We start from the raw sequence: 14,752 nt of genomic DNA, 5'->3' as shown, positions 1-14,752 counted from the left end.
GGTGATCTTGTTGGGTACTAATGCCACTGGCAGCAGCTGAAGGTAGCAATTTGTACGCAGGGGGTAGGGTGAAGTGGAGTGCACTCCGACGCGCATTTAGCTCCCCCGTGGCAGCCGCGGTCGTGGCCATTCCGGCATGAGTTTTTTTTGTCTTCCGGAGTTCAGGCTGTGCCAGGATGAAGAATGCCCATGTTTAATTCATGCCATTTGTGTTTCACTCGAGGCCAGGAATGGGCCGCAGTCCATTAATTAGTACCAAACGGCCATTCAAAACAAGATCTGCCTTGTAAGGGTCGCCCATCTCGCTGGGCCAAGGTGTGCAGCTCTCCAGGCCAGATGCAACCCAAAGAACCAACTACAAAACATGGCACACCAAATGTTTTACAGTCTAGCACTTTGACCATATGTGAGGTACCCTTCTGGACAAACTCAGAATGTTGGACCTGAAAACATGAATAAGCGAGTACACACAAGTACTGGAATTTCAACTCGTCCGTTTAGACTTGTGACACGTTGACTGTGCATCCACTGTGACAACTGCAGTGAAGTTTTACATATCTGTTAATTCCCAGAACCATACATTCAAAAATACTGACAATTCAGTTAGTGTGTTTGTCAAATGTACATTTTAGAATTAAAATGTCTAGTAAACCCATTGCACCACACAGCTCTATCTCTGCCATATTTATGTTTTTTTTGTGTGTTTCCTCTCCACTGCAAACCAGGTTTCAAAGCATTTAAGGCAACACGGTGCAAGAACGAAAATCTTAGCACTAATAATCATTACAGAATAACCCTTTTGGGCTGGCAGGAAAAGTGAACTGTATGACCACAGCAAAGAAGAAGTGAAAATAAAGACTGTTTTGTTGTAAGCCAGTGTAGCACCTGTGTTGTCTGGACTAGTAGAAAAGAGCTACACTCACGAAGATTCTAGAAACTAGAGTTGAAATCACCATTAAAACTAAAAGCTTGCAAATAGTAAACACTTTATTTTGTACAGTTTCCTTGGAATGTTAATGTAGAAATTTGAATATGTTGCAGTCAGTGTATGAATAAGTGTGTGTAAATGTATAATTAAATAAAAGAAAATAACAAAAACATGTAAATATGCACCAAAATGTACATTCAATACGAATTAAAGTAGCAAAAGAAAATGCACCCTATATGAAACACTTCAGTAATCAAATATACACTTAAAAAACAGTGTACCAATTCAGTATGTTCAACAGGAAAAAAACAATGCAGGAAATCAATATGAAAAACAATATGGAAAATCAGTCAATCAACAGTCCTGTGTTCGTGTATGCAAAGGATTCCCTTCTCAGTGTGAAAAGGATTGCACTTATCTGTCCACGCGCAAAGATGCAAAGTGCTTGTTCAACTGTCGTCGAAGAAACCTTATGGTAGCTGGCCAGGCTACCACAGGTTTGATGCTCCATGCGCGGGGTGCAAAGATCTCCGTGGGAAGCTCGCCATCTTTTCTGAGTCTTCTTAAATCCAAACTTAAAACCAATCTACACAACAGTGTAATAGATTCGAGTGTTAATATTCAGTATCTAAAATCTACGTAAAGCTTTACTAAATCTAAATCTTTTATCTAAATCTACAGGTGGAAAACCGAGCTGCCCTAAAAGGTGGTTATCTTTCCGCTGCCGCGCAGGCGTTAAGTTAAACACAAAATGCAATTAGCCTGCATGGCCAACAAAACCCGTATGGACAGTATATACATACAATTCGGTAATAAACCCATTTTCAACAAAGTTATATTACAATACAAATATTAAACATGAAAATACTATGTACAGTTGAGAAATAAAAGGTTGTAATATTAAATAAATGCTTCGACTGGTTTTTAAAATTGCTCTATGAGTTTGAACTTGTCTGTACAATATGAGATCGTTACAGTATGAAAACTTAAACTTACCGAAGCTCTTTTCTTAATTAAAAAATGAATTCAATCCACTCTCTGCTTGTGAAATGACAGGGTGAGACGAAAAAGGAAAGGAAAGGAAAATATATATCGTTATCCTTCAAAGTTATCAAGTTATCAAGTTCACGCTGCTTGCACTTCAGCTGAACTTCAACGGTTCTCGGAACAAGAGAATTTCCTGCGCATGCGCAATGCGCATGACTGATTTTTTTAGCTGGGCTACACACTCCCCTCCTGAATGAGCATGCGTCCCTGCATGCGCCAGCTAACTAGATATGGATTATCACTGGCGAATTATCACTATCATTGATTGAATTAAGAACACTGTTAAAGCTTTCTAAAATAGTTTGTGCAAAGGAAATCAAAGGTTTTCCAAGTTTGGGATAATGGAAACGACCTGGGGGTCGTCGCACCCGTTCAGACCTACGCATGCTTTCTTCAGCTGCTTGTCTGTCAGTTTCTGAGGTTTCAGTATGGTTTTCAGTGTGTTTATCATTTTCTTCTGCCAACATTTCAGCAACTTCATGCCTTTCACCACTGGGGTCTGTTGTGCTTTGCTCTTCTGCATTACCCTCTACCAATGGATCGACTTCAGGCACATCTTCTGCCGGCATCAGAGCACTGTTCCGTCCTTCTGATGAATTCTCCCAGGGCACATCAGTGGTCTCTTCTGCCGGAGGTTCAGTCATTGGGCAGGGCTCTTGCAGCTTCACAGGGGATGACTGACTGTCAACAGGTTGAGCAGCAGGTGCAACTCTTGTGATGTCATAGGTCCTTGTGAACCTCTTCTCAGTGAATGATGGGGGGCCGAAGGATTCGTCGTCATCCATCGTCAGAAATCTTCATCAAGTCCCTCGTCGGGGTCTCGAGAAAGATTTGCTCTGGTTCGAGGACGACGAATAGGCTTCGGTTCCGCTGGTTCATCATTCTCCTCAAACAAGTACCCGCAAGGCAACAAGAGGTCGCGATGTAGGGTTCGAGTTGGACTGTCTCCATTTACTGACTGGACCTTGTAGACAGGTAAGTTTCCCATCTTCTCCAGGACACGATAGGCAACAGACTCCCACTTATCAGCTAATTTATGCTTATTTCGCAGGCGGAGGTTTCTAACCAGAACTTGATCTCCCACTTCAAGCTTGGATTCTCGCACACGCCTGTCAAATCGTTGCTTATTCCGATCAGCCAACTTCTGAGCATTTGCAGTAGCAGTTTTGAAGCTCTCCTGTAAACGAGACTTGAGGCTCTGAGCATACTGGGAGTGTGACTGAGATTTGGCCTCCCTGACTGGCAAGTTAAAGGCAATGTCCACTGGTAATCTTGGGATGTCGACCAAAACATCAACTCATACGGACTGAAACCAGTTGCTTCATTTCTGGTACAGTTGTACGCATTGAGCGAGTGGCTTCACAAAATCACACCAGTGACTTTTGTCTTTGTCTTTCAGCGTACCCAACATATCCAGCAGTGTGCGGTTAAAACGCTCAACAGGATTACCTCTCGATGGTAAGGACTTGTTCGCACTTTCCTGATACCTGCTACAGCACAGAGTTCATGTATGACATGAGATTCAAAGTCCCTGCCCTGATCACTATGAAGCCGTTCCGGGAATCCATAGTGCACCAGGAAATGCTCCCAGAGACTTTTTGCTACTGTTCGCGCTTTTTGGTCTCTTGTTGGAATAGCAACAGCATAGCGGGTAAAGTGGTCTGTGATTACTAAAACATCTTTTATGTTGCGACTATCTGGCTCTATTGACAAGTAGTCCATACAAACCAACTCCATTGGCCTGGATGTTTTGATGTTTACTAAGGGGGGCAGCACGTTCAGGCTGTGCTTTCCTCCTGACACATTGTCCACAGGTTTTCACCTTGCGCTCCACGTCGAATGACATTCTAGCCAATAAAAGCGGGAACGCACTAAGTCAAGTGTCCGATCGATCCCCATGTGGCCCATATCGTCATGGAGACACTTGAGCACGGAGGTTCTCAGCGCTTCAGGAAGTACAAGCTGATAAACAAGGTGGTCGTCACACTGGCGTTTCCTATACAAGATGCCATCTCTCATAACGTAACGCTTCCACTCCTTGATCATCAACTTGAGGTCGTGTGAGTGAGTATCCGAATCTCCAGACACTGAACACCCTGCTTCCAGAGCCTGGATGACTCGTCCAATTATGGGGTCGTCTCTTTGGTGCTTGATCAGGCTCATCTGTGAAAGTAGGTATTAACACACATTTTTCAAACTCTTGCTCATCGCCATAAAACATCTGGAACTGCATCAGCGCTCATGGCAAAGAGACTCAACTAAGGTCACATCAGGCAGGTCATCACTACCTCCATCTGACAGATGACGGAGACAGGCGGCAGCTTACAACACTGCAAGGTAAGTTTTGTGCAATCCTGTGAAGCCAGATGCTGCGATGCAAACTCCATGATCCTCGCACTCTCTTCGGCAGAAGCAGGGGTCGTCGTCTAGTGCATCATGGGGCATTCTGGAGAGAGCATCCGCATCCTGATTTTTGCTTCCAGGCCTGTACTTGATATTGAAAGCTGAAGGTGGATAATGCCGCCAGCCAGCGGTAACCAGCTGCATCAAGCTTCGCGAAGTGAGTACATATGTTAACGGATTTGTTATCAGTTACTAACCGTAAAGGTGTTCCCATACAAATAATCCTGAAACTTTTCAACTATAGCCCACTTCATTGCCAAAAATCTCTTAATTTATGGGCCGGATATCGGGCCTCACTCTTAGACCAGACCGCGGGCTCGCATAAGCTACAGCTCTCCTGCTGACCCTCTTGTTCTTGATAAAGCACAGCTCCAAGACCAGTGGTGCTGGCGTCAGTGTGGAGTTCGTAGGGAAGCTTAGGGTCGGCAAACCCAAGTACAGGAGCTGATGTAGTCTTGCTATTATACATTCGAAAGCTTGCTGGCATGCTGACGTCCACCGGTCAGAAAAGGGTTCTTTGGGGGTTCAAGTAGGTTACATTCTGCGAAGGCTTTTTCGACATTTGCTGGATGGTGGGTACCCAGCGGTCAGATTGGTTAATGGCTTCACTATCTTTGAGTAATCTTGCACAAAACGGCGATAGTATCCAGAGAAACCTAAAAATGACCGCAGTTCTTTCAAGGTCTGAGGCTTGGGCCAAGTCTTCAATGCACGGACCTTTTCTGGGTCTGTCTCAATCCCATTATGAGACACAATATGACCAAGATAACGGGACACGTGACTGAAAGAATTTGCATTTCTCTGGAGACAGTTTAAGACCATTTTCTCTCAGACGCTGAAGTACAAGTCCAGCAGCCTTGCTTTCATGTTCCTCTAAAGAAGCAGAAAAGACAATTAAGTCATCCAGAAATACTAGCACCTCCTTTAAATTGATGTCCTTCATACACTTTTCCATTAAACGTTGGAAAGTGCTCGGGGCATTTTGTTGTCCCTGTGGCATCCTGTTGAATTCCCAGAAACCCAAAGGACACACAAAAGCCGTCTTATGTTTGTCTCTTCCTCATTTCGATTTGGTAGTACCCTGACTTCAAGTCCATAACGGAGAACCATTTGGACCCAGGCGAGGGCAGAGAACGCCTCCTCCAAGTTGGGCAACGCATAAGCGTCCTTGATGGTTTGAGAATTGAGCTTCCTATAATCTACGCAAAGTCGAACATCGCCATTCTTCTTCCTCACTACTACAATAGGAGAAGAGAAGGGGGATTCCGACTCAGGATTACACCAGCATCAAAAAAGCGTCTTAAGGTGTCTTTTGACTGCTTCAAAGTCACGAGGATGGATAGGCCTGGGTCTTTGCTTGAAGGGGGTGTCATCTTTCAGCGTTGATGCGATGCTTAACCTTGTGGCATGGCCGATAGTCCAGGTCATGATGCGCAAAAACATCAGTAAAAAGTATTCAACTTCTGAGCAACTCTTTTCCTCCACTCCTCTGGAAGAGGGGATTCTCCAAAGTCGAACCTCAAAGCTGGAACTAGTTGTCTGAGCACAGTTTTGGTAAGAACCTGTGCACATTATGCCAGACTTGTCTGCCATTTTGATGATTTTTCCAGGACTTGATGAGCAACACTAAGCTGAGCAACAACACAATTTAGATGAAGAGTTATGTCATGATCAGTTTGGTTCTGACCCATACAGCAAACTTGTTGGGTGACTTCTTAGGTAAGGTGATAAGACATTGATCAACAAGAATTCCACCAGGTAAGGAAGACAGTGTGGGTTGTTCTACTAAAACATATGGGTTCATTGGGAAATGGCATTAATTCTCAATGGAACAATCCAACGCAACTCTCTGACCAGCCGTATGGTTTGTCTTGTTCTCCCTTTAAGTGTCATCAGTCCCACTCGTCCACTGGTGCTCTGACTTTTCCTTAGCTCAAGAATTTTAAGGATCTGTGCCATAGCCATGCACTGAAGAATGCCTACTCTTAGAGCTGTGTCCATGATATTCACTGTAGACTGTGTCAAGCAGGTTAGTCCCAATAAGGATGTTACTTCACTATTAGAGCATGCATCAGGAACAACCAAGGCTAAAGTGGAAACTGGGTTTTCATTGTTGATGAATTCTTTTGGGAGCTTCACGCTAATCTCCACATATCCAAGATATGGCACAGATTGGGCCATTGGCACCCTTTACCTCTATGAGGTGATCTAAAGGCTTTGATTTGGCTGTGCTGACAGATGATCATTATAAAAAGAAAGAGACACTGTGGTTACTTGGGATCCGGTGTCTAATAAGCAGCTACAGTCAACACCGGAAATGTTAACCATGGCAGTACACCGTTCACCCACCTAATCTAGACTGTGGTTTACATCTGGTTTTCACACAATGAGACTGTATGATAGGCTGACAAACAGTGTTTTGCTTGGGGCTATTACTACCTAGTTCTGCTCCCATTTGCCCCCCAACAGAAAGCAGACTTTAGTTTAAAGATGGAGTGCTGAAAGAACCATTAAGCTCCTCCCAAGCTCTTTGCTTCTCCCTAAGTTCTTTTTTCTTAGCCTCAACCAGTGCTGGGTTAGGCTCATCGCTACAAGAGGGTGAGATATGACCATCTTCCCCGCAATTGAAGCAATACCAAGGTCTGGGCTTTTTATTCGCTTTCCCTGCAAACTGCTGTGGTGTCTCTTGTTTGAAGTCTTTAGGTTTGGTTTTTCTATATTTTTCTGTTTTGCTGCTAGCCCCTACATTTTGTTCTTTTGAAACTTTTAGAGAAGCTAACTGAGCTTGAAGATCAGCTATTTGCATTCTCATTTTCTTGGTTTCTGAGGGGAGGTCAGAGGTAACAGAAAACATGTCAACCTCAGCAGCAAAAGGGTCACACACAGCATGCAAGTTGGACTGAGCTTTTGCTTTTGGAAAGCCAAGATGCTGTTTCATGCGGCTTGACTTTGCGGCTTGTTTGTCTTCCTCTGTCCGTAGCAGAAGCAATGAACTCAGATAGAGATGGTGGGTTATCTAATTTCCGCTCAAGCTGGAGATTTGTGATCAAGCTGTTGTTCCAGCATCCTCTGCAGAATTGTTTCAGCAACTGGCGGTCCATTTGACTGGCAGGTAGTCCACCTCTCTTTACTACTGCACTGAGAGAGATCTGCAGCCTATGTAAATAAGCAGAAGGTTTCTCGCCAGCATTCTGATTTGTACTAAGAAACTTTGCAAAGAGTTCGTCTCCATCGCCCACAGCAGCATAAGCAGAATCCAACAAACTTAAATAACAAGCAGAACTCGCCTGAGGGCCTAAATGCTTCACCATGGTCGCTGCAGGAGACAAGAGACTTTCAACAATTTTCCTAACCACTTGCAGATCAGGAAAAGAAGAATCCTTGAGATAGAAGTCAATGTGGCTCCGCCATGTTTCATAATCAACTTCCATTGCTGGAACAGGACTTTTCCCAGAGAAGGATCTTAGTTTCAGAGAGCGATGCCTGGAAGAAACATCATCACCCTTCACTATGTGCTCGACGACTAATCTTTGAACATCAGGGGTACTTAGCTGATCAACTGGTAAGCGTATGGCTGTTGCAGAAGTGGGAACTGAACAAGTCAAGATTCTGGGTAAAGGGCTTTGAGTGTTCCCTTTTGGAAAAGGGCAAGTTCCTTGAATTACATCCTCATCCTCATCTATCCGTATGGATACATCAGCCCTGTTTAAATGACAGCTTGGGGATTTCCCCAAGCTTACATCTTGTGTGGAAGATTCACTTTTAGTGGACACTCGGATTCTGGCTAACTCTTCTTGAAGCAATGCTTCAAAGTCTATGCCACCTAATTTTGCAACATTTTTCAGTTCTGTTATATAGCTACTGGTAAGGCTAGATCCGAGAGATGTGGTAAATAGAGTAGACAGCAGTTTAATGTGATGAATCACACTTGGTTCAGAAGGGGACATTTTGGAAAAAGGTAGTTCATACTTAAGTTTCTCTATAGCTGCGCCACTGTCGTACTCTACAACAGCAGTATTCAGAAAAACTGGATCTGGGCTATCTATCTGCAAGACTCTGCTTACAGTGCCATATGTACGTAGGAACTCAAAAATATAATCATCAGCCTCAGAATGAGACAATCCACTGACTAACAAGGCATTAGGCACTTTGATGTTTTCAGATCTTATGACATCCATTTTTAAATGCTTAAATGTTAGGGCAACAAGAAAAAAAATTATTTCTCGCAATAACAGGTGAGGAAACTGTACAAACAAAAGCCACAACTCTCCTGGCTAGCTCGCCACTATTATGTAGCACCTGTGTTGTCTGGACTAGTAGAAAAGAGCTACACTCACGAAGATTCTAGAAACTAGAGTTGAAATCACCATTAAAACTAAAAGCTTGCAAATAGTAAACACTTTATTTTGTACAGTTTCCTTGGAATGTTAATGTAGAAATTTGAATATGTTGCAGTCAGTGTATGAATAAGTGTGTGTAAATGTATAATTAAATAAAAGAAAATAACAAAAACATGTAAATATGCACCAAAATGTACATTCAATACGAATTAAAGTAGCAAAAGAAAATGCACCCTATATGAAACACTTCAGTAATCAAATATACACTTAAAAAACAGTGTACCAATTCAGTATGTTCAACAGGAAAAAACAATGCAGGAAATCAATATGAAAAACAATATGGAAAATCAGTCAATCAACAGTCCTGTGTTCGTGTATGCAAAGGATTCCCTTCTCAGTGTGAAAAGGATTGCACTTATCTGTCCACGCGCAAAGATGCAAAGTGCTTGTTCAACTGTCGTCGAAGAAACCTTATGGTAGCTGGCCAGGCTACCACAGGTTTGATGCTCCATGCGCGGGGTGCAAAGATCTCCGTGGGAAGCTCGCCATCTTTTCTGAGTCTTCTTAAATCCAAACTTAAAACCAATCTACACAACAGTGTAATAGATTCGAGTGTTAATATTCAGTATCTAAAATCTACGTAAAGCTTTACTAAATCTAAATCTTTTATCTAAATCTACAGGTGGAAAACCGAGCTGCCCTAAAAGGTGGTTATCTTTCCGCTGCCGCGCAGGCGTTAAGTTAAACACAAAATGCAATTAGCCTGCATGGCCAACAAAACCCGTATGGACAGTATATACATACAATTCGGTAATAAACCCATTTTCAACAAAGTTATATTACAATACAAATATTAAACATGAAAATACTATGTACAGTTGAGAAATAAAAGGTTGTAATATTAAATAAATGCTTCGACTGGTTTTTAAAATTGCTCTATGAGTTTGAACTTGTCTGTACAATATGAGATCGTTACAGTATGAAAACTTAAACTTACCGAAGCTCTTTTCTTAATTAAAAAATGAATTCAATCCACTCTCTGCTTGTGAAATGACAGGGTGAGACGAAAAAGGAAAGGAAAGGAAAATATATATCGTTATCCTTCAAAGTTATCAAGTTATCAAGTTCACGCTGCTTGCACTTCAGCTGAACTTCAACGGTTCTCGGAACAAGAGAATTTCCTGCGCATGCGCAATGCGCATGACTGATTTTTTTAGCTGGGCTACACCAGGTAGATCTGTATCATGTAATATGGGAGCAGATGCGTTATGTGTTGATGAATGCAGGCATGACTAGTATGATGTATCCCTGATTTGACATCTTTTTAATTAGTGTACCAGCATTCCATATCAGGTAATTACAACGGAGAGTATTCCACACAGAACTCATCACAACCACAACAGCACATGACACAACCGCTCTTTACTTAGTAATGGCATTCTTTTTGACAGCACATGAAGGCAATGACAAAAAAGACACTCTTGTGACTGACAATGCTGTTTCTCTTTGGAGTGGTGATATAGTTAGTATTTTCTGATACATCATTTGAATGTGTGTGTGTGTGTGTGTGTGTGTGTGTGTGTGTGTGTGTGTGTGTGTGTGTGTGTGTGTGTGTGTGTGTGTGTGTGATATGTTAAAGTGGGACTCCAGTGGGATTTCAGTTTGCTGATGGGGTTATATGGGGTGGTGGTGTTGCATTCAGTTGCTTGAAGGTGGTTTTGTCTGTGACAAAAAGTAAAGTTCATGTGATGCTCTTGAGAAGTGGGAACTGTCATCTTGATGACATATCTAAATCTGCTTAGTTAGTGGGGTCTGGCTAAGGGATTATCAGCCCGATTTGAGTAATAGACTCCTCATTTAGCCTTAATGCGTTTTGCATAGAGAGCAACCTCCCCTCATCACTCTTAAAGATGAATCGGCTTCCCAGACAAAATTCTAAAGATATTAGTCTAGCGGCAACTGCATAAATCATAAGATTTTTACTAATGGGACCAAAGTTAAACACACTCCCTCCCTCTTAGACACACAAGGAGGATTATTATGATGTCAAGCCCAGTGGTTTTCTGCACAAAGGTCCCTCATATTTACATAATCTATTATGCTTCAACCAACTCCAGGACTATTTGCCCAGGCAGACTGAAAAAGGAAGAAGATACGGCAGGATATGGTGCACCAATAATTTGAAATTAAAAAACGTACCCTAAAACATTCTGTTGAAATTGTTTAAATCTAAGGGGGGTATGAATATGGTGTCTACCAGCTGCCTAACATACCTGACACTACACTACACAAAAGGTCTTAATGTGTGCGTGTGACCTAACTCACCTAAAATAATTTCACGTTCAGGTATGCAAAAATGATCACGGGCGCAAACTATTATTTAGCAGGTGAGTTGAATTAAAGTAATCTCAGCACTGAAGAAAATAAAACAAGGCACAACAACACAACCACAGTATCAAACAAAGGTTTCCTTCTCAGAAGTTAACCAACCAACGAGGAGCTGAAATGACAAGTCTGGGTGCAGAATCAAAAGGCGGCTGGTATGTGTGCACGTTTTTGTGTGTGTGTGTGTGTGTGGTGTCTGTGCGGGGCTTTTGCGAGCCGCTGAGTAGCAGCCTGTCAGGCAGGAGAGCTTCTCTTTCCTTCATTAGCCATGCTTCCCCCCGTCACTCCCCGGCTGTGTGATTGTGTGTGTGTGTGTGTAGGTGTGTGTGTGTAGGTCTGTGTGTGTGTGTGTGTGACTCGCTCCCTCTGACACACACACACACACACACATTTCTTCTCTCACAGACAGACACCTACTTACACGCATTCATTCTTTGTTTTGCATGCATCCACATCGCATTCCCTTGAAAAGAGAAACATGATTGTGCAGACATCATGAACACTGTTGTACACTGTAGAGCACACACACACACACACACACACACACACACTCTTGTTGCTCGTCAGTGGGCACAGTTGTTGCACTGTCTATATGAGCATATGTGTGTGTGTGTGTGTGTTCATGTGTGTTTCTCACTTCACGTGGTTTGTTTTGTTTAATTTGACAGCGCTTTAACAAGGCACCGTGGCTTGTCAGGTGGGCCCTGGATGAGCCGGAGGTGTTCTCTTGAAGCAGACGTGTAAAGCAGAGAGGCACTTTGAACACACCCTGCTCGCACCGCACTCCCGAGCGCTGCCATCCGCACGCTGCGGGCTTTCTTTCTCCTCTATCTTCCTTTCTTTTCTTTATTCCCTCCCTTGGTCTCATAAGTGCAGAACTGAGATGGAGGAGGGGTCGGGTGGTGAGGCGAGCTGGGTTTGGGGGTGGGTTTGGGGGACTGGTACGCATGGTGGTGGGGAGTTTGGTTTCATGCCTAGTCCAACTAAAATCCCACTCACTCCCTCTCCCCCTCCTCGGCGGAGTCTTCAATTCATCGTCTAAACGCCAGGGAACCTTTTCAAGTTTGTCAAAGCGGAGACGACTTTGGTCTCATCCCCCCCCCCCCCAATCTTTCATGCCAGCTGGGAGGGGGGCCACTTCTGTCCTCGACTTGTTCTGTGGGACGCTTTGCTCATTAAGGGAAGACGAGCCAAAAGACTGCTGTGTCACAACATATCACCTCAGCCAAAGACGAAAAAAAAACATTGGGAGATGAGGGACAGACCAGCGGGGCCCGAGTGACTGCATCAAGCTCAGGGCAGCCATCAGGGCTATGTGCCAAGGTGTAATGGGAAGAGGAGACAAACAAGGAGTGTAGTGCTCAGAGATACAGAGGGCAGATGGAAGAATTAAAGGTAACTGAACTTACCTGCCACTGTGTAATTACTGTGTAAGAGACAGTGACACTCCAAAGCCCAATATTCGTGTAAATAGCCAAATTAAAAGGCGAACAAGAAATTACTTTTGAATACATAACCCAGCTGGCTTTCTCGTGCTTAACACAAAAATAGACTCTGGTACTCTCCTGGGCTCTGTATTCAATCATTTTCACCATAGTACAGATTTATTTAAACACATTGCCAAGTAACTTCTTTAACAGCGGTTCTTCCCATAGAGAACTTCTTTTTGGGTGCGTAGACTGGATATTTAATCAAGGTAGCGAAAGAAAGTGCACACTTCAAAATGTGTTATTATTTTCTTTCCCGCAGCAGGGGCATTGTAACACATTTTGGCATAAAGCCTTACTCCTTTAAACACATTGCTGACAGATTATTTTGGGAGTACACAAGTACATTGAAAGGACTCCAACAGTCTGTTAGAAGCTAGAAAGAAATGCTAACATCATGTACATCTATAAATTAGATCAATAATTTGATCTGTATTTTTTTATCTTGATTGTTTAGGAAAATATGGCAAATGATGAATGAAGTTGACACTAATAATTCCAAAGAAAATGTTTTTATCTGCCTCTTTGGAAAGAGCTGAAGGGAATTTAAAAAAAGAGGTGCACAGTTTGGAAAATCCTGCATTTATGTTGTTTGAAGTTTGAAAGACCCCTGACCTAACCCAAAAAGAGGTTTTCCTGTCAACTCAAAACATTAAAGAGGTAGCTTGGGACAAAATATGTGACATTTACAGAAGTCAGATAGCATCTTCGTCAAAGCTGCAGGAAAGATAAAATCGATAATGCCACATGGCGCTTCTAAGATGAAAATTGTGTCAGAAATATATATGTACTGTGTGGTTCTTGTGACATCTGTAAAGTGTCCTTTCTTTAGCAACCAAAACCCCAACTTTGCTTCAATACCACATTAGCCCTCGGGCCATGCACCTGTGAGTGTCTAGAGGAAGTGAAATAAAAACTACAGATGTTTCGGTTGTGTCTTTCAGTGGAAGTTTGCCTTTAAGTCTTTGTCCTCAACCTCAGGATGCTTTGTTTAATCTATTTGCAGCTATGGTCAGTTTCTCCTTTTACTGAAGATCCCCATTTTAGATTTTAGTCTCTGTAAGGCATTGCCCAGCACTGCCACCTATGGACACTGAGAAAGGACTGGCACTAAAAGTTGACGCAGAGGTACAGCGTAACGGCAGAGGTGAATACTATGTTCAAACTGAATGTTGCCAACATAAAAATTGGCAAATTACTAAAACATTTTTTTTTATAATCCACATTCCAACCATTTCATGGTCATATATTGAATGAGGAAAAGAAGCATTTCATTTTCTGAGGGAAAAAAATGTCCAAGAATCTAACCCCTAAATATGGAAGGAGGAAATGTTAGTCATCTGCCAAGTGCCAGGACTCGGTATCATTCATCTTTGTGCCTGCTTTGTCGGCGTGAGCATTCAACTTCCTCTAATGCGCAGAGCTTGACAGCGGCCATTTTCCATGGACGAGGGGGCTGAAGAGGCCTGTTGACCCCTCTCCACCACAATTTTCCTTCATCAAACTGTGAGACTTCATTAACTTCCAGGGTAATTTCAGGACTTTTCAGAGGCTCAGCCATTATGCAGCGGGCTGTCAATTACACTGCCCTGCCACAGAAATGAAATCCAATAATAAAGTGTTTAGCATGGAGGTTCTTTGAAGGCCATGAGATTGTAGTTTCAACCCTTTCCCAGGTTTAACAGCGCATATGTGTTTAACCGTGTCGGAATTTTACACAGTATTCTTCTATGTGGCATATGTTTTGTAAAACCATGTTTTTCCCTTTTTAAATTTTTTGAAAACTGCAAAACTAAATATCTTTTGCACTTAATTTAGCTAATCTCTTGTTCAAATGGAAAGGCATAAATATAGCAATGGATATGATATAGCAGTGAAGATGAGAAAACTGGGTGTTTCTTAACACATCTGCAGTTTAAAGCCACAATGTGGTATTGTGCGGCACAAAGAAGCTGTGTAGTGTATGTGTGGAATTGCTGCCCCCTACTGATTTTAAAGAGGTATTTCTGCAGTTGGTGTGTCAGAATACAATGTCATCCAGTGTTAAATAATATGCTGAAATACAACCGAATTTGAATTGGACTATTTCAATGTATTTAAGTTATACAACTGAAATAACTTCACTGGAGACACAAACACATTTTTTTTTGTGACTGGAATTA

The 14,752-nt window shown here is 42.5% G+C and overlaps 1 protein-coding gene and 1 long non-coding RNA gene across 2 annotated transcripts; both read right to left on the bottom strand.

Annotated features, from left to right (window-relative positions):
• Positions 1 to 969: 969 nt before the first annotated feature.
• Positions 970 to 2,730, bottom strand: LOC116219603. The gene is made up of 2 exons (XR_004163245.1): positions 1,925 to 2,730; positions 970 to 1,514 (listed from the first exon to the last, which is right to left on the bottom strand). It is a non-coding gene; the product is annotated as an uncharacterized LOC116219603 (long non-coding RNA).
• Positions 2,731 to 2,762: 32 nt separating this feature from the next.
• LOC116219575 lies at positions 2,763 to 9,881 on the bottom strand. Its single transcript, XM_031563067.2, has 5 exons — positions 9,716 to 9,881; positions 7,327 to 9,305; positions 3,848 to 4,138; positions 3,425 to 3,462; positions 2,763 to 3,246 (listed from the first exon to the last, which is right to left on the bottom strand). The coding sequence occupies exons 2-5, from the start codon at positions 8,554 to 8,556 to the stop codon at positions 2,763 to 2,765; spliced, it is 2,043 nt and encodes a 680-aa protein (XP_031418927.1). The 5' UTR covers positions 8,557 to 9,305; positions 9,716 to 9,881.
• Between the last annotated feature and the right edge of the window lie 4,871 nt (positions 9,882 to 14,752).

Source organism: Clupea harengus, chromosome 25 (genome assembly GCF_900700415.2).
Source record: "Clupea harengus chromosome 25, Ch_v2.0.2, whole genome shotgun sequence".
NCBI lineage: Eukaryota > Metazoa > Chordata > Actinopteri > Clupeiformes > Clupeidae > Clupea > Clupea harengus.
This window is presented reverse-complemented; position numbering and strand designations above follow the sequence as displayed.